Here is a 26,286-nt window from a genome sequence, read left to right on the forward strand (position 1 = left end):
TCAGCCACTGTTGAATCCATCTTGCTACTCCACCATTAATACCCAACCCTTGAACCTTCTTAACCAACCTTCCATGAGGAACCTTGTCAAAGGCCTTACTGACGTCCATATACACAACATCCACTGCTTTACCCTCATCAATTTCCCGAGTAACATCTTCAAAAAATTCAAGAAGATTAGTTAAACATGACATTCCAGGCACAAATCCATGTTGACTGTTCCTAATCAGACCCTGTTTATCCAGATGCTTATATATATTATCTCTAAGTATTCTTTCCATTAATTTGCCCACCACTGACGTCAAACTAACAGGTCTATAATTGCTAGGTTTACTCTTAGACCCCTTTTTAAACAATGGAACAACATGCGCAGTACGCCAATCCTCCGGCACTATTCCCGTTTCTAATGACATTTGAAATATTTCTGCCATAGCCCCTGCTATTTCTACACTAACTTCCCTCAATGTCCTAGGGAATATCCTGTCCGGACCTGGAGACTTATCCACTTTTATATTTCTCAAAAGTGTCAGTACTTCCTCTTCTTTGATCCTCATAGTTTCCATAGCTACTCTACTTGTTTCCCTTACCTCACATAATTCAATATCCTTCTCCTTGGTGAATACCGAAGAAAAGAAACTGTTCAATATCTCCCCCATCTCTTTTGGCTCTGCAGATAGTTGGCCACTCTGACTCTCTAATGGACCAATTTTATGCCTCGTTATCCTTTTGCTATTAATATAGCGGTAGAAACCCTTCGGATTTACTTTTACCTTACTTGCCAAAGCAACCTCATATCTTCTTTTAGCATTTCTAATTTCTTTCTTAAGATTCTTTTTACATTCTTTATACTCCTCAAGCACCTCATTTACTCCATGCTGCCTATAATTGTTGTAGATCTCCCTCTTTTTCCGAACCAAGTGTCCAATTTCCCTTGAAAACCATGGCTCTTTACAATTTTTACGATTTCCTTTCAACCGAACAGGGACATAAAGATTCTGTACTTTTAAAATGTCACCTTTAAATGTACTCCATTTCTCTTCCACATCTTTCCCATAAAACGAACTGTCCCAATTTACTCCTTTTAAATCCTTTCGCATCTCCTCAAAGTTAGCCTTTCTCCAATCAAAAATCTCAACCCTAGGTCCAGTTTTGTCCCTCTCCATAATTATATTGAAACTAATGGTATTGTGATCACTGGACCCGAACTGTTCCCCAACGCATACCTCTGCCACCTGACCCATCTCATTTCCTAACAGGAGGTCCAGCACCGCCCCTTCTCTAGTAGGTGTACTTCTATGTATTGTTGCAAAAAACTATCCTGTACACATTTTACAAACTCCAACCCAGCCAGCCCATTTACAGAATGTGTTTCCCAGTCTATGTGTGGAAAATTGAAATCTCCCACAATCACTACCTTGTGATCTCCCTCTTTTTTCGAACAATATGTCCAATTTCCCTTGAAAACCAGGGCTCTTTCCAATTTTTACTGTTTCCTTCCAACCGAACAGGAACATAAGAGATTTACTAGAATGTTGCCTGGGTTTCAGCAACTAAGTTACAGAGAAAGGTTGAACAAGTTAGGGCTTTATTCTTTGGAGCGCAGAAGGTTAAAGGGGGACTTGATAGAGGTTTTTAAAATGATGAGAGGGATAGACAGAGTTGACGTGGAAAAGCTTTTCCCACTGAGAGTAGGGAAGATTCAAACAAGGGGACATGACTTGAGAATTAAGGGACTGAAGTTTAGGGGTAACATGAGGGGGAACTTCTTTACTCAGAGAGTGGTAGCTGTGTGGAATGAGCTTCCAGTGAAGGTGGTGGAGGCAGGTTCGTTTTTATCATTTAAAAATAAATTGGATAGTTATATGGATGGGAAAGGAATGGAGGGTTATGGTCTGAGCGCAGGTATATGGGACTAGGGGAGATTATGTGTTCGGCAAAAAAATGCCTCCACTGCCTGTCTGAATGACTACCGTCCGGTGGCCCTTACCTCGGTAGTCATGAAATGCTTTGAGAGGCTGGTGAAGAAACACATCTGCGCCTTCCTCCCTCGGAACATGGACCCGTTGCAGTTCGCATACCGTCTGAACAGATCCACGGACGATGCGGTCTCCCAGGTCTTGCACACTGCTCTCTCCCATCTGGACAGCCAGAAGGGGGGCTACGTGAGGATGCTGTTCATAGACTACAGTTCAGCCTTCAACACGATAGTCCCCACCAGACTGGCCGGGAAGCTAATGGAGTTGGGGCTCAACACCTCCCTGTGTGCCTGGGTCCTGGACTTTCTCACCGCCAGGCCCCAGGTAGTCAAGATGGGAGGGAATACATCAAAGTCCCTCACCCTGAGCACAGGGTCGCCCCAGGGTTGCGTCCTCAGCCCCCTATTGTACTCCCTGTACACACATGACTGTGTGGCTAGGTTCAGCTCCAACTCAATAATTAAGTTTGCTGATGACACTGTGGTGGTGGGCCTGATCTCAGACAACGACGAGAAGGCCTACCAGGAGGAGGTGGCTGGCCTAGCACTCTGGTGCCAGGATAACAGCCTCCTCTTGAACATCAAAAAAACGAAGGAGCTGATCATGGACTTTAGGAGGGCACATCATCCGAGGACGTACACACCATTGAGGATAAATGGGGATCCTGTGGATAGGGTGAACTGTTTTAAATATCTGGGAGTCCACATCTCCGAGGATATGACATGGGCATCACACGCCTCAGCACTCGTGAGTAAGGCAAGGCAGCGCCTTTACCACCTCAGGCAATTGATGAAATTCAGAGTGTCTCCGAGGATCCTCCAGTGCTTCTACGCAGCGGCGGTGGAAAGAATCTTGTCCGGGAACATTACCATCTGGTTTGGGAATTGCTCTGCCAAGGACAAGAAGGCTCTGCAGAGAGTAGTGCGTTCGGCCGAACGCACTATGGGAACTTCACTCGCCCCCCTGCAGGAACTATACATCAGGAGGTGCAACTCCAGAGCCAACAATATCATGAGAGACCCCTTCCACCCCTGCAACGGACTGTTCCAGCTGCTACGGTCAGGCAAACGCCTCCATTGCCATGCTGTGAGAATGGAGAGGTTGAGAAGGAGTTTCTTCCCAGAGTGTAAACGCCTATCTCACCAGGGACTAACTTTACTGAACGTTTTTCCTTCCATTATTTATTATGTAAAAGAATATGTGTGTTATGATTGTGTTTATAGTTTGTTTGGTTGTTTGGTTGTTTGTCTTTTTGCACAAAAGTCCACGAGCATTGCCACTTTCATTTCACTGCACATCTCGTATGTGTATGTGACAAATAAACTTGACTTGACTTGACTTGACTTCTGTAAATTGTAAATTATCCCTAACGTGTAGGATAGTGTAAGTGTACCGGATGATTGTTGGTCGGTGCAGACCCTGGGGGCCAAAGGGCTTTTTTCCACGCTGTATCTCTGAAGTCTAAAGATAAACTGGATGTTGGCTATTACAGTAAACAATCTGGCTATGTCAGGGGTTGGGTGCTGCACAGGCAAATTGGATATCGCTCCTATTAATCCCCATCACACTTTTAACACACTTTAATTTGTTATCCAGTAGTATAATCAATGTTCCAGTGAACCCAATTACTTGAAGGGAGCATGGTTAACAGGAACCTGACACGCTTAAAGGGAATACTGGGAAACATCACTAAGTGAGCCAGACGCTGAACCATCAGGGTTTCCAAACTAATGGATAGCAGATTATCAGAATCTTACTGTATGTTGTTGTAGGAAGTGATCCTTTGTGAAACAGTGTGCATGGAATTTTTCTATTTGACCATGGAAGTTGCCAGCTATCCTTTCCACATTCAGTGTCCACCACTGACAGGTGTCTGGAGGAAGACAGACCATTTTGCCTCTGTCCACGTTATAATATGGATTTTGAGGCCTGTTTGTTACTGTGGTTAAGATGAACTCTTTCAGGACAAATTAAGGACTGGAGCCGCAAGGAATTGCAGATGCTGAAATCTCAAGCAGAACTCAAACTGCTGGAGGAACTCAGTGGGTCAGGCAGGATCTGTGGAGAGAATGGACAGGTGATGTTTCGGGTCAGCACCAACCTTCAGACCCAGAGTCAGTCTGAAGAAGGGTCCCAACCAAAAACGTCACCTGTCCATTCCCTCCACAAATTCTGCCTAACCTGCAGAATTCCTCGAGCACTTTGCAGATTAGGGATGGATTGTTTATTAGATTTATTTTGTAGATTCAAAACCCAATTTCATTTTGCATTGTACATTCATCAGTAGAAGCATGAAAGCAGGAACCATCTTTGGAATTTATAAAAGCTACGTGTGTAGGCTTCATAGGCTGAAACTAACTAACTCTCCCTCCCTCCCTCTCTCACGGCTGGCCGCCTTGCACATGTGTACTGCTACGGTCAGCACATCCCCCTCCTGCACATGCGCACAACCACGGCCAGTACATCATCGTCCGACTTGCACATGCGCACTGCCACGGCAACTGGTCAGCGCTGGGCACTTTCTCCCTCGCTTTGAATTGTGGGAGATCTGGCCGCCATTGCTGTCCGGTCACGCCTCGCCGCGACCGCTGAAAACCAACTCAGAATCACTCCCTGACCCTGGATCTGGAGTAACTCTCTGGAGTAACTCTTACTTCTGGTTTCCTGGTCCTCCCTAAATATTCTAAATGGAATTTAAACTGGAGGTGGTGGAGGACTGAACAATAACAGCCTATTCCATTTTATTTGTTTATTTATTGTGTGTATATATGGTCTATGGTATATAAACACACTGAACTTTTATCTCCTGTATTATGTTATGTTGTGCTGCAGCAAGCAAGAATTTCATTGTCCTATCTGGGACACATGACAATAAAACTCGCTTGACTTGGACTTAAGCAAAAAAGGGTTCTTGGGAAAAAAAGAGGTACCTTAAATTTAGTTGCGTCTGGTTGGGTAACTATGGTAGGGTGAAGACTATTCCATGCTTTAATTGTGCGGGGGAACTCCATGGAGCAGCCACTCTGGATAGAAGAAGTTAGGTGACGTTTCGGGTAGAAACCCTTCTTTAGACTCCCTTTGGTTTTAGTGTTTTTAGTTTAATTTAAAGATACAGCGTGGAAATAGGCCCTTCGGCCCACTGAGTCCACGCCGACCACCGATCACCCCTACACTAGTTCTATCCCACACATTAGCGACGTAAGTCAAGAGTCAAGAGTGTTTTATTCTCTCACGTCCCAGTTAGAACAAGGAAATCCTTACTTGCAGCAGAATATGTAAACATAGTACTCTGTAAACAATGTTGTAAACGAGAAAACAAAACGGTATATATTTATATATGAATATATAATTATATAAATATGTGTGTGTGTGTGTAATATATATACGCCAGAAATCTGTGTTTGATCCTATCCTCGGGCACTGTGTGTTGAAGTTGCACATTCTCCCTGCAAGCGTGTGGGTTTCCTCCCACATCCCAAAGACGCATTGGCTTTGTAGGTTATCTTGTCTCTGTAAAATTGACCCTAATGTGTAGGGAGTGGGTGAGGAAAGTGGGATAACAGAACTTGTGTGAACGGGGAGACAAAAATGCTGGAGAAACTCCGTGGGTGAGGCAGCACCTATGGAGCAAAGGAAATAGGCGACGTTTTGGGTCGAGACCCTTCTTCAGACTGATGTGAGGGTGGGGGGGACGGGAAGAAGAAAGGAAGAGGCGGAGACTGAGGGAGAGCTGGGAAGGGGAGGAGAAAGCAGGGATTACCTGAAATTGAAGAAGTCAATGTTCATACCACTGGGGTGTAAACTGCCCAAGCGAAATATGAGGTGCTGCTCCTCCAATTTACGGTGGGCCTCACTCTGGCCATGGAAGAGGCACAGGACAGAAAGGTCGGATTCGGAATGGGAGGGGGAGTTGAAGTGCTGAGCCTCCGGGAGATCAGGTTGGTTATTGCGGACCGAGCGGATATGTTGGGCGAAGCGATCGCCAAGCCTATGCTTGGTCTCACCAAAGTAGAGCAGCTGACACCAAGAGCAGTGGATGCAATAGATGAGGTTGGAGGAGGTGGAGGTGAACCTCTGCCGCACCTGGAAAGATTGCTTGGGTCCTAGAATTGAGTCAAGGGGGGGAGGTAAAGCGACAAGTGTAGCATTTCCTGCGGTTGCAAGGGAAAGTGCCAGGAGAGGGGGTGGTTTGGGTGGGAAGGGACGAATTGACCAGGGAGTTACGGAGGGTGCAGTCTCTGCGGAAAGCCAACAGGGCAGGAGATGGGAAGATGTGGCCAGAGGTGGGATCCCATTGGTAGACAAAAAAGCTGGAGAAAATCAGCGGGTAAGGCAGCATCTATGGAGCGAAGGAATAGACGATGTTTTGGGTCGAGACCCTTCTTCAGACTGATGACGGCGGGGGGGGGAACACGAAAAAGAAAGGAAGAAGCGGAGACAGTGGGCTGTGGGAAAGCTAGGAATGTGAGGGGAAGGAGGGAGAAAGCAAGGACTACCTGAAATTGGAGAAGCCAATGTTCATACCGCTGGGGTGTAAACTACCCAAGCAAATATGAGACGCTGCTCCTCCAATATGCGGTGGGCCTCACTCTGGCCATGGAGGAGGCCCAGGACAGAAAGGTCGGATTCGGAATGGAAAGGGGAGTTGAAGTGTTGAGCCACCGGGAGATCAGGTTGGTTATTGTGAACTGAGTAGAGGTGTTGTGCCAAGCGATCGCCAAGCCAGCGCTTGGTCTCACCGAGGTTGATCATACGCTGAATAATCCAACCACATTTTTGTTTGGAAGTGGAAAGAAATAATAGAAATTGCATTCATTGCAATGTGTAAAAAGAGTTGAGATACTGTATTATAATTTTGCTGCATATCATTGTGGTATATATCATGTCTTGATTGGTGAATATGTTTAGTTTGTGACTTTATTTGAAGCATAAATAATATGTGAAAGCTTCATTGAGCATAATTCCAACTGGTAACTACACACTTCGTCCGAGCACATTATCGCAAGCATCATGCAAGCCGTCTCAAATGACCACCTAAACTGTCATTTGGCAACTTAAAAAGCTACCAAGGTTGCCCGGCTGATGACAGAAAAAAAATTAAGTGAGAGCCCTGCAAGGTGTATAATATTTTTGACTGTCATAGGCCTTTCTTACATATGCTGTCACAACGCACTGTAGTCTCTAAACAACCCTTCAGTAATTTTCATTTTATTTCCTATTCACTATTTCAGAATAATAGTGTTTTAAGCCAATAACTGGACACTAGCACTGGCAATAGATAAATAAATAAATAAAAAGCACAGCTTTCCAGCCCCTTATCTCATTGGCCACGCTCGGCTGCAAATCGGTGTCAATCTGGTGGACCATCTAGTCGTGGGGTTGGGGGATTGGGAGGGGCCTTACATGTGGAACAGCTTAGGGCTTCTCTTCATCTAAATCCAGCCCTGGCTGTATGTCTCAATAACTCTAAAACTAGCAAGAAACTGTTGGATGGAATAGCCTGTGTCTGGACCATAAATGCTATCTAACTTTTTGTTAAAGTGTATTAAATGAATATTATTATGATAGATTATGTATTAGATAAGAGGATCCAAAGTGACTGAGCATGTTTGTGGTGGAAAACCCTGTGAGACATATATAAGGTGCAGGCTTTTGGATAAGTTGCCAGGAGATTCCTGGACACATTGTAAAAGTGTGCCAGGTAAACTATACATCCATTTAAGACTATAGATGGAGCATCAGTTTATTATCTGCTCTGTAGTTGACACCAGCAACAGTTCCTTTAGCACTGTACTGGAATGTCATGCTAGATTTTCTTTTGCTTCTGCCTGGGGTTGCACTTGAACCCACAATGTTATATGATACAGCGACAGCTCTTACTAGAAGCTGAAATTTGTCCTTGCTCTATTTACCTCCCAATAATGGATTTTGACATTTGGTTCCCATTTACGTATCTCCTTACTGATTTCTAGTTTGGCACTAATTTTGTGGTTGCAACAAACTTTATGAAAACATTAGTAGCCCTTAGGAAAGGTATTTCAGTTTTTTTAATATTGATGTCTATGTCTACAGTTATTCATAACACAAATGAATATTTGATATAAATCCACCAATTGTTTTTGTAGTCAAAATCAATCTCTTATGGTGGGAAAATATGTCTCTATTTGCATTCTTTTATTATTTAGTACACTGGAAGGAAAGTGTGTTGATGATGCTTTACAAGGACAAGCTGTATCCACCTATGAGGATGGCAGTAGCCTTCATGGTACCTACATTGATGGAGAATTGAATGGCATTGCCCATGAGTACGACTCAGAGGGACAGTTGACCTTTAGGGGTCAGTACAGGGACAATGTTCGATGGGGCGTTTGCTGGATGTATTTTTCGGTAAGTTTCAATTGAATGACCAATTAGTTTTAAGTCCCTCGTTCCATCTCCAGCCCCAGTTGAATTGCCAAAGGAGCAATTTAGGTTCTTTTGGAGTCTTAATACTTTTGAGTGGGAGGAAGAATGAACTCTAATTCTCAATTTTAATTCCTGTAGTATTATACCAACTGTTGTATGTGAATATGCCTTGACAATCCCTGATAATAAAATAGCCTCGCAATGCTCATTGTTTGTGTTTGCATGTTGAGTGATCATTTGGGCAGCGTCTGGGTGACATATGCCCACCAATTACGTCTGGCAGAAATGGAAGGAAACCTAGAAAATGTAACTTCAATTTTTTTAAATATAAGTTCGCCTGCATTCAAGTTTTCATGTTCACACTTCACCTTTAAATGGCTTCTCGCCGTGGCTGAGGACTTCATTATCTGCTTCCATAACTTTAACATAAATGATACAATCAGGCATAGAAAATAAGCCATAGAAAGTAAGTAATAGTGGAAATTCATGAAGAACTTAGATATTCCCATCCTGGATGCTGGTAAGGCTGGTTGGACTAATGTACTGGGTGTCGTCATATCATTGACATGTTGTCTTGTTTGACAGAATGGAGGCTGTCTTGTGGGTGAAGTGAATGAAGACGGTGAGATGACTGGTGACAAAATTGCTTATGTGTATCCTGACGGCAGGATGGCGTTGCTTGGAAAATTTGTTGATGGGGAGATTATCGAAGGACACCTGGCGAATCTGAAATGTGTATCTGAAGGGAAGCCTCAGTTTGAACTGCTACCAAATGGTAAGACCTGCTGACATATGATGGTTTTTAATGGCAGAGCCAATTGCATAAAGATGGTGGAAACCATGCCCTTTTTTGATGGTGAATATGGGGAAATACTGCTACCAGTAAAATTCAGAAGGAGGCCGATGGCGATGTATTAACTGGTTAGTCCCAATCTGAATTGTGGGAAGTTTTTTTGTTTTTTCAAATGATATATATTGTACTGAATCATTGAAATTCATTTTTCTGAACAGTTTTAAATATATCTCATTTGTTTAGAATGTCTTAACTACATGATGAACAGATTTTTATGTACAATTCTTCTACTTTTAACTTTGTGAAGGGAAAATGTACAATAATTCCATCTATCAAGGAGAACAATTTATGTTATTGTCTTTAGAATGTATTCACTTTGACAGGTTGTTCTATCAGCACCATGACGACAGTTTAATCTTATTTTGCATTGTCGTGTGAGGATAATAAATTGAGTCTCCCAAATACGAGTAATTGTGATACCATCATGAATTTTGTCACCTCAAATGCTGAAAAATAAATTCTGCAATGAAGACAAGAAGCCAAAATGTAGATCTTAGTATCTTGAGGAAGGCAAGGAATGGATCCCATAACCTTGGGCCTAGGCATGTGAAGAGGCAAAATTGTGGTAATTAAAGTGGCCAGACTTTACTGACAGTGTCGAGATCCTGAATCCCACAGTGTTAGGGTACGGGGATGGAGTGGTGTGAGGTTATTGGGGGGGAGACAAACAACCACAATGAAAATTTCACCATTGAGACTTTGCTGGCCACAAGTTTAGACCAGGGACAGGGATGATGATTGAGTGGGTCTTGGTGAAGTTACTAGATGGAAAGCAGTGTTTTGCATGAATCAAGTGTGTGGAAGTTGTTGAGTGGGAGCTGAACAATAAGTTTACTAGTTGAGAATAGAATTGGATACCAATGAAATGGCTTTCATCGGTATATTTAAAATTAAATTCTAATTGTTGGTATGTATGGAAAACAATATGTTGCTGTTTATCTTTTTCAACTGTCAACCTTAATACTTTTATTTTTTTCCAACAGGCCCAGTTTACAGCTTGGACAAGTCTACATCTTTTTATATTTCCATCAAATGTCTCCTGCCTGACCCTTACAAAAATGAGAGGTTATTCAGATTTTTCATATCATTTAACTTTCAAATTAGATTATTTATAGATAGCCTGTGCATTTCAGCACATTTTTAGAACTTTGCAATTCTTTTGCTCTTTCTTTAATACATTATTTTTGCCGTGTGGTCTGTCTGTCCTTTTGGGTCAGTCTTTCGTTTACCATTCATTTGGAGGGAAAGTCATTCCTTTAATCATAGAACGTAGTACAGTGGAGGAACAAGACTTTTTGACCCACGATGTCTGTGTTGACCATTACATCAATTTAAACTGCACATCTGCCTGTGCCTGGTCTAAGTCCCTCCATTCCCCGCTGGTTTTAGTGCTTGTCTAAATACATTGCTATTGTATCTGCTTCCACCTCCTCCGCTGGCAGCATGTTCCAGGCTCTCCTGTCATCAGACTATTGAAAGAACCGCTCATAGAGGGAGTGCAGAGAAGGTTCACCAGACTGATTCCTGGGATGTCAGGACTGTCTTATGAAGAAAGACTGGATAGACTTGGTTTATACTCTCTAGAATTTAGGAGATTGAGAGGGGATCTTATAGAAACTTACAAAATTCTTAAGGGGTTGGACAGGCTAGATGCAGGAAGATTGCTCCCGATGTTGGGGAAGTCCAGGACAAGGGGTCACAGCTTAAGGATAAGGGGGAAATCCTTTAAAACCGAGATGAGAAGAACTTTTTTCACACAGAGAGTGGTGAATCTCTGGAACTCCCTGCCACAGAGGGTAGTCGAGGCCAGTTCATTGGCTATTTTTAAGAGGGAGTTAGATGTGGCCCTTGTGGCTAAGGGGATCAGAGGGTATGGAGAGAAGGCAGGTATGGGATACTGAGTTGGATGATCAGCCATGATCATATTGAATGGCGGTGCAGGCTCGAAGGGCCGAATGGCCTACTCCTGCACCTAATTTCTATGTTTCTATGTTTCTATAAGCTATGGATGAATTCCCAATCTCCCAATTTACCTTGTTTCTGTCATTTCACTTTTTTTAGATACACTTTCACTGTGGCTGTAACACTAAATTCTGCACTCTGTTTCATAGACACAGAAAATAGGAGCAGGAGGAGGCCATTTGGCCCTTCGAGCCCGCACCGCCATTCATTGTGATCATGGCTGATCATCCACAATCAGTAACCCGTCCCTACCCTCCCCATATCCCTTGATTCCGCAAGCCCCTAGAGCTTTATCTAACGCTCTCTTAAATTCATTCAGTAATTTGGCCTCTACTGTCTTCTGTGGCAGAAAATTCCACAAATTCACAACTCTCTGGGTGAAAAAGTTTTTTCTCATCAGTTTTAAATGGCCTTCCCTTTATTCTTAGACTGTGGCCCCGTGTTCTGGACTCCCACAACATTGGGAACATCCAGCTTGTCCAGTCCTTATATAATTGTATATGTTTCTATAATATAACCTCTCATCCTTCTAAATTGCAGTGAATACAGGCCCAGTCTTTCCAATCTTTCCTTATATGAGTCCTGCTATCCCGGGGATTAACCACGTGAACATACGCTGCACTGCCTCAATAGCAAGGATGTCCTTTCTCAAATTAGGAGACCAAAACTGCACACAATACTCCAGATGTGGTCTCACCAGGACCTGCAACTGCAGAAGGACCTCTTTACTCCTATACTCAAATCCTCTCGTTATGAAGGCTCTCTTTACTGCCTGCTATACCTGCATGTTTACTTTCAGTGACTGGTGCACAAGGACACCCAGGTCTTGTTGCACTTCCCTTTTTCCTAATCTGACACCAATGAGATAATAATCTGCCTCCTTGTTCTTGCCGCCAAAGTGGATAACCTCACATTTATCTACATTATACTGCATCTGCCCACTCACTCAACCTGTCCAAGTCAGCCTAAACCTCCTAGCATCCTCTTTGCAGTTCACACTGCCACCCAGCTTTGTGTCAGCTGCAAATTTGCTAATGTTACTTTTAATTCCATCATCTAAATCATTAATATATATTGTAAATAATTGCGGCCCCAGCACCAAGCCTTGCGGCACTTCATTCTGACGGGCCCGTTTATTCTTACTCCTCGTTTCCTGTCTGCCGACCAATTCTCTATTGATGTCAATACCCTACCCCCAATACCATGTTCTCTAATTTTGCCGACTAATCTCCTGCGTGGTACATTATCAGCTTTCTGAAAGTCCAGATACACTACATCCAATGGCTCTCCTTCATCCATTTTACTTGTCACATCCTCAAAAAATTCCAGAAGATTAGTCAAACAGGATTTCCCTTTCATAAATCTGACTTGGACCAATCCTTTTACTGCTATACAAATGCGCCGTTATTACTTCTTTAATAATTGACCAGCATCTTCCCCACCACCGATCTCAGGCTAACTGGTCTATAATTCCACGTTTTCGCTCTCGCTCCTTTCTTGAAAAGTGGGATGACATTAGCTACCCTCTAATCCACAGGAACTGATGCTGAATCTATAGAACATTGGAAAATTATCATCAATGTGTCCACGATTTCTAGAGCCACCTCCTTGAGTACCCTGGGATGCAGACCATCAGGCCCTGGGGATTTATCAGCCTAGTGCAAATCTCTTTCAGTTCCTGTCTCCCTAGATCCTCTGTAATAGAAACATAGAAAATAGGTGCAGGAGTAGGCCATTCAGCCCTTCGAGCCTGCACCACTATTCAATATGATCATGGCTGATCATCCAACTCAGTATCCTGTACTTGCCTTCTCTCCATACCCCCTGATCCCTTTAGCTGCAAGGGCCACATCTAACTCCCTCTTAAATATAGCCAATGAACTGGCCTCAACTACCTTCTGTGGCAGAGAGTTCCAGAGATTCACCACTCTCTGTGTGAAAAATGTTTTTCTCATCTCGGTCCTAAAAGATTTCCCCTTTATCCTTAAACTGTGACCCCTTGTCCTGGACTTCCCCAACATCAGGAACAATCTTCCTGCATCTAGCCTGTCCAACCCCTTAAGAATTAGTGTACCTTCGTTTCTCCAGCTTTTTTTTGTACCCTTAAGAATTTTGTAAGTTTCTATAAGATCCCCCCTCAATCTTCTAAATTCTAGCGAGTACAAGCCGAGTGTATCCAGTCTTTCTTCATATGAAAGTCCTGACATCCCAGGAATCAGTCTGGTGCACCTTCCCTTCCATTCTTTTCACCCTCTATGGCAAGAATGTCTTTCCTCAGATTTGGAGATCAAAACTGTACGCAATACTCCAGGTGTGGTCTCACCAAGACCCAGTACAACTGCAGTAGAACCTCCCTGCTCCTATACTCAAATCCTTTTGCTATGAATGCTAACATACCATTCGCTTTCATCACTGCCTGCTGCACCTGCATGCCTACTTTCAATGACTGGTGTACCATGACACCCAGGTGTCGTTGCATCTCCCCTTTTCCTAATCGGCCACCATTCAGATAATAGTCTACTTTCCTGTTTTTGCCACCAGCAATGCTACCCCACCTCCTTTTCCTTTCTGTCTATCCCTCCTGAATATTGAATATCCCTGGATGTTCAGCTCCCAGCCTTGGTCACCCTGGAGCCATGTCTCCGTTATCCCAACTATATCATAATCATTAATAGCTATCTGCACATTCAACTCATCCACCTTATTACGAATGCTCCTTGCATTGAGACACACAGCCTTCAGGCTTGTTTTTACAATGCTCTTACCCCTTATACAATTATGTTGAAAAGTGGCCCTTTTTGATTTTTGCCCTGGATTTGTCTGCCTGCCACATTTACTTTTCACCTTGCTACCTATTGCTTCTACCCTCATTTTACACCCCTCTGTCTCTCTGCTCACACATTTAAGAAACCCACCACCTCTTATTCTCTGTTTATTATTTTTTTCTTCTTTCTCCCGTACATGTTGGGTCTGAGTGCTTCCCTTCTCTGCCTCCTGCTTCACACTGTCTACTAGCTTTCTCTATTTGAGTCCCTCCCCCCACCCGTACTAGTTTAAAGTCTCTGCAGTAGCTTTTGCAAATCTCCCCACCAGGATAAACTGTCCTCTAGTTTATCTGGGAGATTGGTTCTGTCTTCACTAAGGAAGACACAAACAAAGTACCAGTTCAACCCTTCTGCCATTTCCTTGTTCCCCATAATAATTTCACCTGTTTCTGCCTTCAAGGGACCCTAGTCTTTTTAGTCTTACTAGTCTTTTTCTCTTAACATACCTAAAGAAGCTTTTACTATCCTTCTTTATATTTTTGGTCAGCTAACACTCGTACTTCATCTTTTCACCCCGTATTGCCGTTTTTGGTACCTTCTGTTGTCCTTTGTAAGTTTCCCAATCCTCTGGCTTCCCGCTACACTTTGTTATGTTATACACCTTTTCTTTTAGTTTTATTCCATCCATAACTTCCCTTGTCAGCCACGGTTATCTCTTACTCCATTTGGAATCTTTCTTCCTCTTTGGAATGAAATGCAACTTCTGGATTATGCCCAGAAATTCCTGCCATTGCTGTTCCATTGTCATTCCTGCTTGGATCCTTTTCCAGTCGACCTTGGACAGCTCTTCTCATGCCTTCATAGTTCCCTTTGTTCAACTGCAACACTGACACTACTGATTTACCCTTCTACCTCCCAAATTGCAGATTAAAACTAATCATATTATGATCACTACCTCGAGTTCTCTTATCATATCTGGTTCATTAGACAACACTAAATCCAGAATTGTCCTCTCTGGTAGGCTCCAGTACAAGCTGCTTTGAGAATCCAACTCGGAGGCATTCTGCAAACTCCCTTGATTTTCCCAGTCTACCTTCATATTGAAATGTCCAATAACCACAGTGGCACATTACCTTTGTTACATGCCAATTTTAACTCCTGCTGCAACCAACATATCCAGGCTACTGTTTGGGGGGCTGTAGATAGCTCCCATTAGTGTCTTCGTACCTTTACAATTCCTCAATCCACAGCGACTCTACATCGGCAGTCCCTATGTCACCCCTCGCAAGGGACTGAATTTCATCCCTCACCAACAGAGCTACCCCACCTCCTCTACCCACCTGCCTGTCCTTTCTGTAGGACGTATAATCCTGAATATTCAGTTCCCAGGCCCGATCCTCCTGCAGCCATGTCTCTGTAATCCCTACAATGTCATATCTACCAATCTCTAACTGACTGAGCCTCAAGCTCATCCACTTTACTTCTTATACTTTGTGTATTTACATATAGTACTTTTAATCCATTACTCACCTCACCTTTCACAACAATCCATATTTCACTTGGCCATACTCTCCTATCCCTTCATGAGCTTTCTGTCCCGTTAATTCTGGTGTCTTTCTTAATTTTTCCTATACTCTCTTTCCCTTTAACTCCATCATTGTATTTCCAATTTGTCTCCCCCTCCTCACTATTTAGTTTAAACTCACCCATGTAACAGGGGCAAACCTGCCTGCCAGAATGCTGCCCCCCCCCCCCCCGCCTGTTAAGGTGCAACCCATCCCTTTTGTACAATTCACCCTCGCCCCAAAACTTACTTCTTGCTCTTTTTGATTACCTGATGTATACAAAGCAACATGACGTCTAGACGTTTATACTCAACTTTTATACCCTGACTGATGAAGGCAAGCATGCCATAAACCTGTTTTACAGAAAATCAAGAGAGAGTCAAGTATAGGTAACCATCACAGTACAAAACTGGTCTGTAGTGCAACCAAAGACGCATTCCACAGAAGGTCATAGTTGCTGAGAGAGTGCTTAGTGATAACATCCTATCGACTTGTGTTGCTACTTTCGGGGAGCTATAGACTTGCACCCCAAGATTGCCCTGTACATTAGTGCTCCTAAGGTTCTGCCATTTACTGTAGATTTTCCTCTTGCATTCCACCTCCCAAAGTACGACCTCATCTCTTATCTGGATGAAACTCCATCTGCCATTCCTCTGCCAATATTTTCAAATGGTCTACGTCCTGCTGAAACCTTTGACAAGCTTCTTCACTATCCACAACTCTGCCATTGTTTGTGTTAACTGCAAACTTGCTAATCATTCCACCTACATTTTTGTTCCAATTTTTTTATAAATATATAGTCAAAGCATTTTCTATGAAAGATTCCAGCATCTGCAATTCTCTGTGTCTATATAACCATCTGGCCTCTTTGATGATAGCCATTTTTTAACCTTTGCTCCAGTTTCCTCTTGGGAAGAGGGGAGGTTCTCTGCAACTTTCTGTGTGGTGTAATTCATCTGTTATCTATTCCTGTTCTGTAAGGACTGGCTCCTCTACTATCTATTCAGATCAACGTTGTACTTACTGTATATACAATAAAGTTTTTTACAAAATATGCTGAAGTTTTAGGACAAACACTGTAATCATAGAAATACCACCATCACATTGTGTAATCGTAGAAATACCACCATCATCTTGAGTCACACCCACTACATTAGATGAATTGTGGTTTGCTCCTTTAAACTCATTTCAATAAATTTGTAAAGTATGTCTGTATCAGGTGAGTAATTATTCAGGGTAGGCAGTCAGTCGGCTTTAAAAAAAATGTAAACCGCGCACGAGCAGATTGTTCTCTCCTTAAAAAAATAACAAATAAATAAAAACAGTAACAATTCAATTCGCCCATGGCTTCCTAGTCTCCTTTATTCTTAATTACTGAATGGGTGGGGGGTGAAGAGTGATGGCAGGTGGAGAGATGATGGGAAAAACGGGAGTATAGGGAAAAGTTGAATCAGTTGTCATCTTATTGAATGACAACACTTGTTCAAGGGACCAATTGGGGGGAGTGTTCCTTTCACAGCGTGTGGAGAGTCTGTGCCAGGGGTAAAGTTGCGGGGAGGGCAGGAGTGTTGAGAAGGAGGGGGTCAGGGATAATGCCAGTAACTCACTCACTTACCGCTGCCGCAGCTCTCCGGGCGCGAAGCCACCGCACTGTAGCCGGGGATGGAAGCAGCTCGGGGAGCTGCGAGTGACCGCCGGGACCCGACAGCAGAACTGACCACCACTTCAGCGCCTTCGGCCGGCCCGCTCACCTCTGGCAGTGCTCTCCGTCTGAACACCTCACACCTGCCGCTCGCTCATGTCAGCCGCTTCCTGCAAATCCGTCAATTCCCACAGCCGAGTAACCTCAATCGCGCTGTTGGAATTTAAGGATTTGCGGGACATGAGTGAGGCCAGCGAGCGGCAGGAGAGAGGTTTTTAGATGGAGAGCTGCCAGAGGTGAGCGGGAGCCGGCAGAAGCCGCTAAGGTGGCGGCTGTTTTCGCTGTCCGGCCCGGCGGCCGCTCACAGCCACCCGAGCTGCTTCTCTCCCCCCCCCCCGCCTCAATGCGGTGGCTCCGTGCAAGGAGCGTCACAAGTGGCATTATCCCGATCCCCTCCTTCACACCATTCGTGCCCTCCCCGCAACTTTACCCCGGGCCAGACTCCCCAAACACTGTAAAAAGGAGCTCTCCCCCCACCCCCACACCCCGGGAAATACGGTATATAAAAACATCACCAAGAAATGTACTTACTACATCATTGGTACACGAGCTCCATTCTTCTCTCTCTGTTTCCTAAGATACACTTAAAATAATGCCAATCCATATTTGATAACCCCGCCAAGAAACTAGCGCTGCGCATGCGCAGTTGGCTGCTGCGCCTACACAGTACAACAAAAGCAGAATTTCTGCTGCCTTCAGCCCCGCTTGAAATTGATGAAGCAACGCTGACGGCACGTGCCTGGTCTGTATATAGGGAGGTTTCACGGCAGTCGGGTCATGACCCATGACCCGTACTGTTGCTACGCTACTCCAAATGGAGTACACACGTTGAACTGCAGGTAGGCACTTACCATTGTACCATTGTTTCCAGCATAGCGGGCCCGTTAAAACCCGCTGAAATTGTCAATTTTTGCGCTGTAAATAATTATGGAAATCGGGATAAGCGTGAGAGACATTTAGCCTACTTCAGAATTCCAAAAGTGAGGAGAAATGACGGTAGATAGAAGTGAGAGCTGAAGGGACAACAACAGACAGAGTGCTTGGCGAACATTGGCCGTTTGCTCACTGTATTTCATCAACAGTAAGGTATTATTTGTGTTTTTTCTTGATTCCTTTGGCATCTAAAAAGTTTCAGAAGTGATAAATCTGGCTGTAAACTTTTTAAATCGCCCATGTTTCTCAAGTGGGTTTTCACATACAAAATGAAAACGCATCTGAAGAAAAATTTACAGCCAGATTTATCACTTCTGAGACTTTTTAGATACCAAAGGAATCAAGAAAAAACACAAATAATGCTGTGAGACGCAAAATCATTCACAAACTCTTCAGAGACAAGGTCAAGAAACAAGTTTTCCTTTATTACATTTCTGCGCAGTAAAGGGTGTCTCTCCTTTATCATCCTCTAGAGACACAAAGATGGAGGTGCTTTCTATCTTTTATACCTTTCTTCACTATGGTCACTACCTCATGTCTCCCCATCGAGCTTCGTCCAATCATAACATAAAGCCCACATTCCCACGAGAATGTCCAGGAACGTCTCGGAACATCTCCTGACGTCAAAGGCTTCTGCTGGAGTTTTTATCTTGTTACTTTCTTTATCTAGAATTACCCTCTGTCCTGTATATTGTTACTTTATTCTACCAGCAGTCTGGCTTCTGCTGACAGCTCATTTCTTTCTAAGTTATATTTTTCAGAGTTCTAGTATAAATCAACCATCCCTATTAACCCTTTTCTCACAATCCACCATTTTTCTTTTTGCTACGCATCTTTTGATTTATACTATATCTTCCTTTTCTAGTGCTAGCAGCAGATTCTTCGCCTCCCTATCCTCCTCTCGCTAGTCATACTGTGTTCTGAAGGCCATCATGACGGCGCTGTTCTTTGTCAGGGCTGTCTCTATCAATCGCTGAGCCAGACCCCGTGCGCAGGGAATGATACAACATCCGAATAGGCACAAAGTCAATGGTTCCTTCCCTTCACGCACAGTCCATGGGCTGATATTGTCCGGTGGGGCCTCCATAGGACCCTTAAATCGGCTTGCGTGTGTCCACCCTTTTTCTTTTGTTCGTACTGCTGTCTCGGTGATTAATAACACAAGGTAGGGTCCAGTCCACCTAGGTTGCAGCTTTTCTTCCTTCCATGATTTTACAAGATCCCAGTTCTCTGCTTTCACAGAATGGATTGGCAAGTCGAGATGGGGACTCTGTGCCAGCAGCCCCTTGGTTTTTAATTCTGTAATAGAACGAGATACTGCCAGTAAATAGTTCCTTAAGAAAACATCACTACCCTCTATGGTGGGTATTCCTTCTCTCTTTTCCCAAATATCTAACTCGTTCAACCTTTCTCTTATCTTAGTTGCTGAAACCCAGTCAACATTCTAATTGATCTCCTCTGTACTCTCTATTTTGTTAACCTTTTTCCTATAATTATGCCTACCAAAATTATACACCATACTCCACAATTGACCTCACCAATACCTTGTACAATTTAACATTACAACCCAACTTCTATAAACAATGCTCTGATTTATAAAGGCCAACACACCAAAATCTTTCTTTACCATCCTATCTACATGAGATTCCACCTTCAGGGAACTATGCACAGTTATTCCTAGATCCCTCTGTTCAACTTCATTCCTCAATTCACAATCATTTACCATGTACGTCTAATTTGAATTGTCCTGCCAAGATGTATCACACTTATCAACATTAAATCCATCTGTCATGTTTCAACCCACTCTTCCAAATGACCTAAATCTCTCTGTACACTTTTAAAATCTACTTCATTATTCACAAAACCACCTATCTTAGTATCATCTACATACTTCTTAATCTATCTTACCACACCAACATCCATATTATTGATTCACATGACAAACAACAGTGGACCCAACACACATCCCCGAGGTACCCCTCTAGTCATTGACCTCCAACCTGACAAACATCCATCCACCATTACTCTCTGACATTTCCCAACAGTCACTTTTTAATCCATCTTGCTATTCCTTACTAACCTCTTCTTAACCAACCTTATTTCCTTATTGAAGCTTGTCAAAGGCCTTACCGAAGTTCACCACTTTAACCTCATCTATTTCCCTAATAACCTCTTTTTTAAGAAACAAAATCAAGATTAGTCAAATATCACAATCACAAATCCATGCTAATTCTTCCTAATCCTACCCTATTATCCAAATCCCTCTTTAGTATCCTTTCCATTATTTCCCACCACTGATGTCAAACAACGTTCTTGTTAAAACTCTACTCTTCTTTGTCCTGTTGTTCACTTACCTCAGGGCTATTATCTATTCGTACCTGCAGGACAGCCCTCATGTAATTATTGAAATGGTACTAGGTATCTCAACCTTCTAAACGAACATCGGTCGGTGATTTAGAAAACTCATACATACACCTTGTCTTCAGGTTTAAAGGGTCCTTCCTCCTGGTCCATCTCCGACAGCTTTTACTTTACCTGTTCATAAATAGACTTGTATATCATTATTAACTGTTTCATATACTTAAAAAAAAAAAATTCGATCTGTAACTGTTCCAAACTCGGTCCCCTGCAGGGACTTCTCTATTGTGCCACCCACGGCTGGTTAGTTTGCATGCAGCATTTCTTCAGTGCCAATGGTAGAGCATTACACAAATGTTCCATTTATTCTTTTCATCAAATGAAAACAATCCGTTGTCAAAGCTGATTTCTGTAGGTTCACCAAACCTCTTAATTACCTTATTCATCATAAACGACACTCTAGTGTGTATACCTAAATCGATTCAGACTTACCCTGGACATCTCTTCCAGATGCTGTTTCAGCTGCTTTGTCTGCATTTTAATTTAACTTCTTTGACATGTACTTTTTCCGTTTCACCATACAATTTCAACATTTTTTTCCGACCTAGTCTGAACTATATCCTGCCTTTCCCAAGGTTATCATCTGCTGTCTTATATTCTGAAGTGTTTCTCTCTCTCTCTCTCTTTACTTGTGGAACAAACCAACAAATTGTCCACATCAGCAAATACTTTCTAAAGGTATAACATATAACCATTACAGCACGGAACAGGCCACCTCGACCCTTCTAGTCCGTGCCGAACACGTATTCTCCCCTAGTCCCATATACCTGCGCTCAGACCATAACCCTCCATTATTATTCGTCCATATAACTATCCAATGTTTTTTTTAATGATAAAATCGAACCTGCCTCCACCACCTTCACTGGAAGCTCATTCCACACAGCTACCACTCTCTGAGTAAAGAAGTTCCCCCTCAACTTTCAACTCTGCCTTTCCCATCTAATTAAAAAAACCTACCTCATCCTAGCCTTTCTTGACATCCTTCCTTAAATCCCTTCCTCTCTCTTGGGGACCCCAGTCCTGTTAGGTCTTATAATCTCCAGATTAATTTCACTCCTGATAGGACTTTGAGGAAAAGTTCCCCAAGACATGTATTATTGGCATGTAATTCTCTGGCCCCGCTTGGTTCCGTCATAGGACTCACTTGTGTCAGTTCATCACTTATTTCAGTCTTTTCAACCAGGGGCTTTGTTCATTGACATTGACCGCAGAGACCAACTGTTTGCTGATTCTGCTTGACTTTAAGAAGAATGGCTTCCACCACAATAGTTCATAATATAATGTTCATCAACTGGTTGCCTTCTATTTCTTGTTCATTTTCAACTCTCCACCTTTTCATTCCCCTTTGTTCCTTGGGGTTCACCTTAAGTGGGTAACATTTGCTGAGGGGCCTGCATACCCTCGTTCATGACGGCATCCAAGCAGAAGATGGCGCTGTGGCCGGTAGTCATGCTGCAGTGACGGCATCCAACCAGAAGATGGCGCGGTAGCCGGTAGTCAGGATGCAGTAACAGCAGCTGACCTAACGGTGGCGCTGTTGCCGGTAAGTTTGTGAGCGGCGGCCATGTTTGTAGTCTATTGCCGGTCATTGTAACAATTTACATAGTGGTTCCCACCACTTCACCAATGGTGCCTTCAAATCTTCCATGGCCAACAATCGTCCCACGTTCTCCTCCTCCAAAGCCCTAATCCATTTAATCCAGTTCATGGGTGCTCCAAGGGATAATCTGTCGTCTCTTACTTCTGTTTCTCTGTCTGTCTCTCTCTCTCTCTTTCTGTCTGTGTCTGTGTCTCTCTCTTTCACTCTCTGTCTCTCTCTCTCTCGACGCTGAATAGATTCAGCCTGGACATGGCCCCTGCTTGGCCAGCCTTCACAAATGGGGCAGTAGCCCAACCCACGGTGTGCTTGTGGCACTCCCGTACAACACATCATTGAAGCATGCCTTCAACAAAGACTCAAAGGAGGACTTGTCACCCTTCATACAGCAGATCAAGAGGCAACTGCTTGGCTAAAGGACTTTGCAATCGCTAAATAAATAAAATCTCTCTCTCTCTGTCTGGCTGTCTCTGTGTCTGTCTCTCTCTCTCTCTCTGTATCTGGCTCTCTCTGTGTCTCTGTGTCTGTCTCTCTCTCTCTCTATTTCTGTGTTTCTCAACTTGTATGTCTACCATAAAACAACATAAAAGCTGGTCATGTTTCATCAATTAACTTATTTCCAGTTAACTTTACTGACAAGAAATCTAAAAGAACATCAAGAAACGATTTTTACAACTTCTCTTTTTCAGGTTACCAGGATACAAAGAGTTAATTTTTGCAGCTTGTTCGCAATCCCCCACGGCCCAAACACAGTGGGAATTCCCACCTCCGCCACGGGGGCGTCTGTGTTCAATTTTACAACTTGCTCATTTCAACCATTTGTTCCAAACCAGTTTTCAAACAAATCACTTTGTTTCATTCTTACTTCAAATAGATTATTCAATTTATATTTTCTCCCTGCCTGCACTCTTGTCCCCGGCCTTTGCCGTCTTCTATCAAATCCCCCTTTCGTGGCCTCTGCCATCTTCTTATCTGCTACTTTCGGGAGTAAATCACTTATCATGATCCTGTCTCATGAATTGATCTAACTGTTCTTGTCAGACCTAATCGATCTTCAAGGAGGCTATTCAACAAACTCCCTTCCCCCTCAGGGTCCTCTCCTAGGTACCTCCCTCAGGGGTCTAATTTCTACCGAACTTCTTATCTTCCCCTTCTGCCCTTTGACTCCCCGTCCTGGTGGCCGGGTGATCTTCGTCCACCCCGGCCCCTGTCTTCTCTTTCCCTTGGGTATTTTGGCCCCCTCCGGCTCTGCATTTTCTGTGGGTACTTCCTGCTCATATGCAGCTCTGCATTTTCCCCAACTGACTATAACTTATCATTGTTGGCTTCTCCAACCCCTGGGTATTTCCTGCCCTCCAGGGTCCAGCATTTGCCCCAACGGACTATTGGGCAGAATGCGGGGATTTTGCCCACAACCTTTTACCCTCCCTTCTGGGTTTGCCTTGCAGCCCCCTGAATACTTCAGGGCATTAACCACAAGGTCTTTACAATCGCCCAGGAAGTACTTTATTAGTCATTGTTCCTACCTGGGTTCTGTGCACAGAAATTGCTCGATTGACTTTTCGCGATTTGCAACCACTCTCACACTATCACTTGTTTCTCGTGTCTCTCTGTGTGGTCCTGGATACTACTGCTCAAACAGCTGGCGGCAAGCAAGGAGTCTGAGACTGCTGAACTCAGCAGGGTGCACCTTCCCTTCGTCCGTCTACTCCCGTCAGCTGGTTGGAGTAATTGATCCCGGAACCGAGCCCCCATCTGTGAGATGCAAAATCATTCACAAACTCTTCGGAGACAAGGTCAAGAAACAAGTTTTCCTTTATTACATTTCTGCGCAGAAAAGGGTGTCTCTCCTTTATCATCCTCTAGAGACACAAAGATGGAGGTGCTTTCTATCTTTTATACCTTTCTTCACTATGGTCACTACCTCATGTCTCCCCATCTAGCTTCGTCCAATCATAACATAAAGCCCACATTCCCACGAGAATGTCCAGGAACGTCTCGGAACATCTCCTGACGTCAAAGGCTTCTGCTGGAGTTTTTATCTTTGTTACTTTCTTTATCTAGAATTACCCTCTGTCCTGTATATTGTTACTTTATTCTACCAGCAGTCTGGCTTCTGCTGACAGCTCATTTCTTTCTAAGTTATATTTTTCAGAGTTCTAGTATAAATCAACCATCCCTATTAACCCTTTTCTCACAATGCCTTACTGTTGATGAAATGCAGTGAGCAAACGCGATAATTCTCAATATTTTCAATTCCGATATCTGCACGGCCAATGTTTATAGGTATGTTGCAAAGCCTACCTGAAGCGTCTTTGAAAATCTACCGCTGCGGGTGTGCGCGATTTTGGCGCCGTTTAGAGGGGGGCGGGTTTAAAACGCGATTTTCTCTAGGCTGTTCAAATCGAAGATGTTCAGCCTAGTTAATTATTAACGAAAAATCGCTGGAAGACCCCGTCGCAAAAGCTATTATTAGTTTTAAAGGCCTCGTATAATAGTTATAGTAGTTTAAAAATCAATCTCTAAACCCGCGACCGCCAGCAACCGCAGGGTCTCATAAAGCAAATAGCAGAAGGTAGGTTGTATATTTTTACATTAAAAAGGGCTTCTAAAGATCCCTTTATACAAAGTTTAATATTGCGAGTAGCTCATTTTGGGCCCATTATATCCCGCAGTATTTTTCTCGGCATTTGGGGCACAAATCTACCGCAATGTGAACGTTCTAAACCAGCGCGTTCCACAGGGACCCACTGGAAAGCTGATTTAAATGGGCATTTATTTCACAGCAATTGAACACTAAATTCCTTCCATTTGGCCTATAAATTATGTAAATGAGATTTAAAAATCATGTTTTATTGAGAATTATTTGTGAATATTATTTGGACATTTAGGCTATTTAAAAATGTTAATCATTTATTAAGAAATGGATAGATGTTTAGATCTAGTAATTGAAGTCTGAAATTAGCTACAATTAGGTAACTAACTAATTATATGCTTTAATTTCAGGTCATCCAAGTAAGATTATTTTATATTTGTTTCAGAATGCTTCAATCTATGATAACTGAAAATTTCATTCAGTTCTCTTAATTTTTAAGAAAGTTATGGGCTTTTGACTGTTCACGATCACAACTTTTTTGTTATGTCCATAGAAAATCAATAGGGAACAAGATGCTCATTTCCGAGTATGAAAATGGCCATAACTTTTTAAATACTTGAGATATGAAAGTGAACTAGGTGTCAAATTAAACTTCTTTTTATGCTTTATCTGATGGGATAAATTACAGGCTTGATTTTTAAAATCTCAAAATTTTGTAACATTGCTAATGTTTACCAAGCACTTTAGCTGCTGTTGGCCCTTCAGCTCTGCTTCTCTTTACCTTCATTTGGCTTCACTTTTGGAATTCTAAAGTTGGGTACATGTCTCTCACACTAACCCCGACTTCCACAATTTTTTTCAGCGCAAAAATTCAACATTTTGTCGGTTTTTAACAGGTAGGAAAGTACGCGTTTCTTGCATTAATAACATATACCGGAAGTTACGGATGTCCTCCAGATGGATTGAGCGGCTCCGTGCATCAAGTCCTATGACCCAGTGACCTTATGCGCAACCCCCCTGTAGAAACAATTTGGCTTCTCCGTATCGTCAGTTAAAGCTGCCTAGCAGTTAATAATTGATAAAAGGGGGATTAAATTTAGTTACACATTTCTAGTTATATTCTGAAAATGGATACCAATGATTTATTTTGTCATTCTGTGCGAGCTTTTTTTTTGTTTTGTCAAGTGATTGCAGGAAGTCCATGCCTTCAAATGAGCAGCCTGCAAGCCACACCACTCACCCTTTACTGAATTTATATTCCTTCCATTCAGTTAAGTGGAAGGAAGAACAGGCAGGACATGTTGAAGAATTATGGTGTTGCTGGGCCATGTTCCCTTCAGTCGAGTGAAGCTGAATGACCTGGCAGTGAAGTAAAAAATATCAACCAAAATGTTGCTAAACCATTGCTGAAGTCAACTATTTACTTATTAGTTATACACAGTACAACAAAAGCAGAATTTATATTAATGATTTGGACGAGGAAATTGAATGCAACATCTCCAAGTTTGCGGATGA

General features: G+C 43.0%; 1 protein-coding gene across 1 annotated transcript in view; it reads left to right on the top strand.

Annotated features, from left to right (window-relative positions):
* The window catches only part of setd7 (SET domain containing 7, histone lysine methyltransferase), a 44,140-nt gene extending 33,423 nt beyond the window's left edge, over positions 1 to 10,717 (top strand). Inside the window, exons 3-5 of the mRNA XM_033020533.1 lie at positions 8,161 to 8,362; positions 8,966 to 9,155; positions 10,217 to 10,717. Of these exons, the coding sequence (XP_032876424.1) occupies positions 8,161 to 8,362; positions 8,966 to 9,155; positions 10,217 to 10,377 (553 nt within the window). The 3' untranslated portion in view covers positions 10,378 to 10,717. The remainder of the gene's footprint in view (positions 1 to 8,160; positions 8,363 to 8,965; positions 9,156 to 10,216) is intronic.
* The last annotated feature ends 15,569 nt before the right edge of the window (positions 10,718 to 26,286 follow it).

This window comes from Amblyraja radiata, chromosome 1 (genome assembly GCF_010909765.2).
Source record: "Amblyraja radiata isolate CabotCenter1 chromosome 1, sAmbRad1.1.pri, whole genome shotgun sequence".
NCBI classification, from domain to species: Eukaryota; Metazoa; Chordata; class Chondrichthyes; order Rajiformes; family Rajidae; genus Amblyraja; species Amblyraja radiata.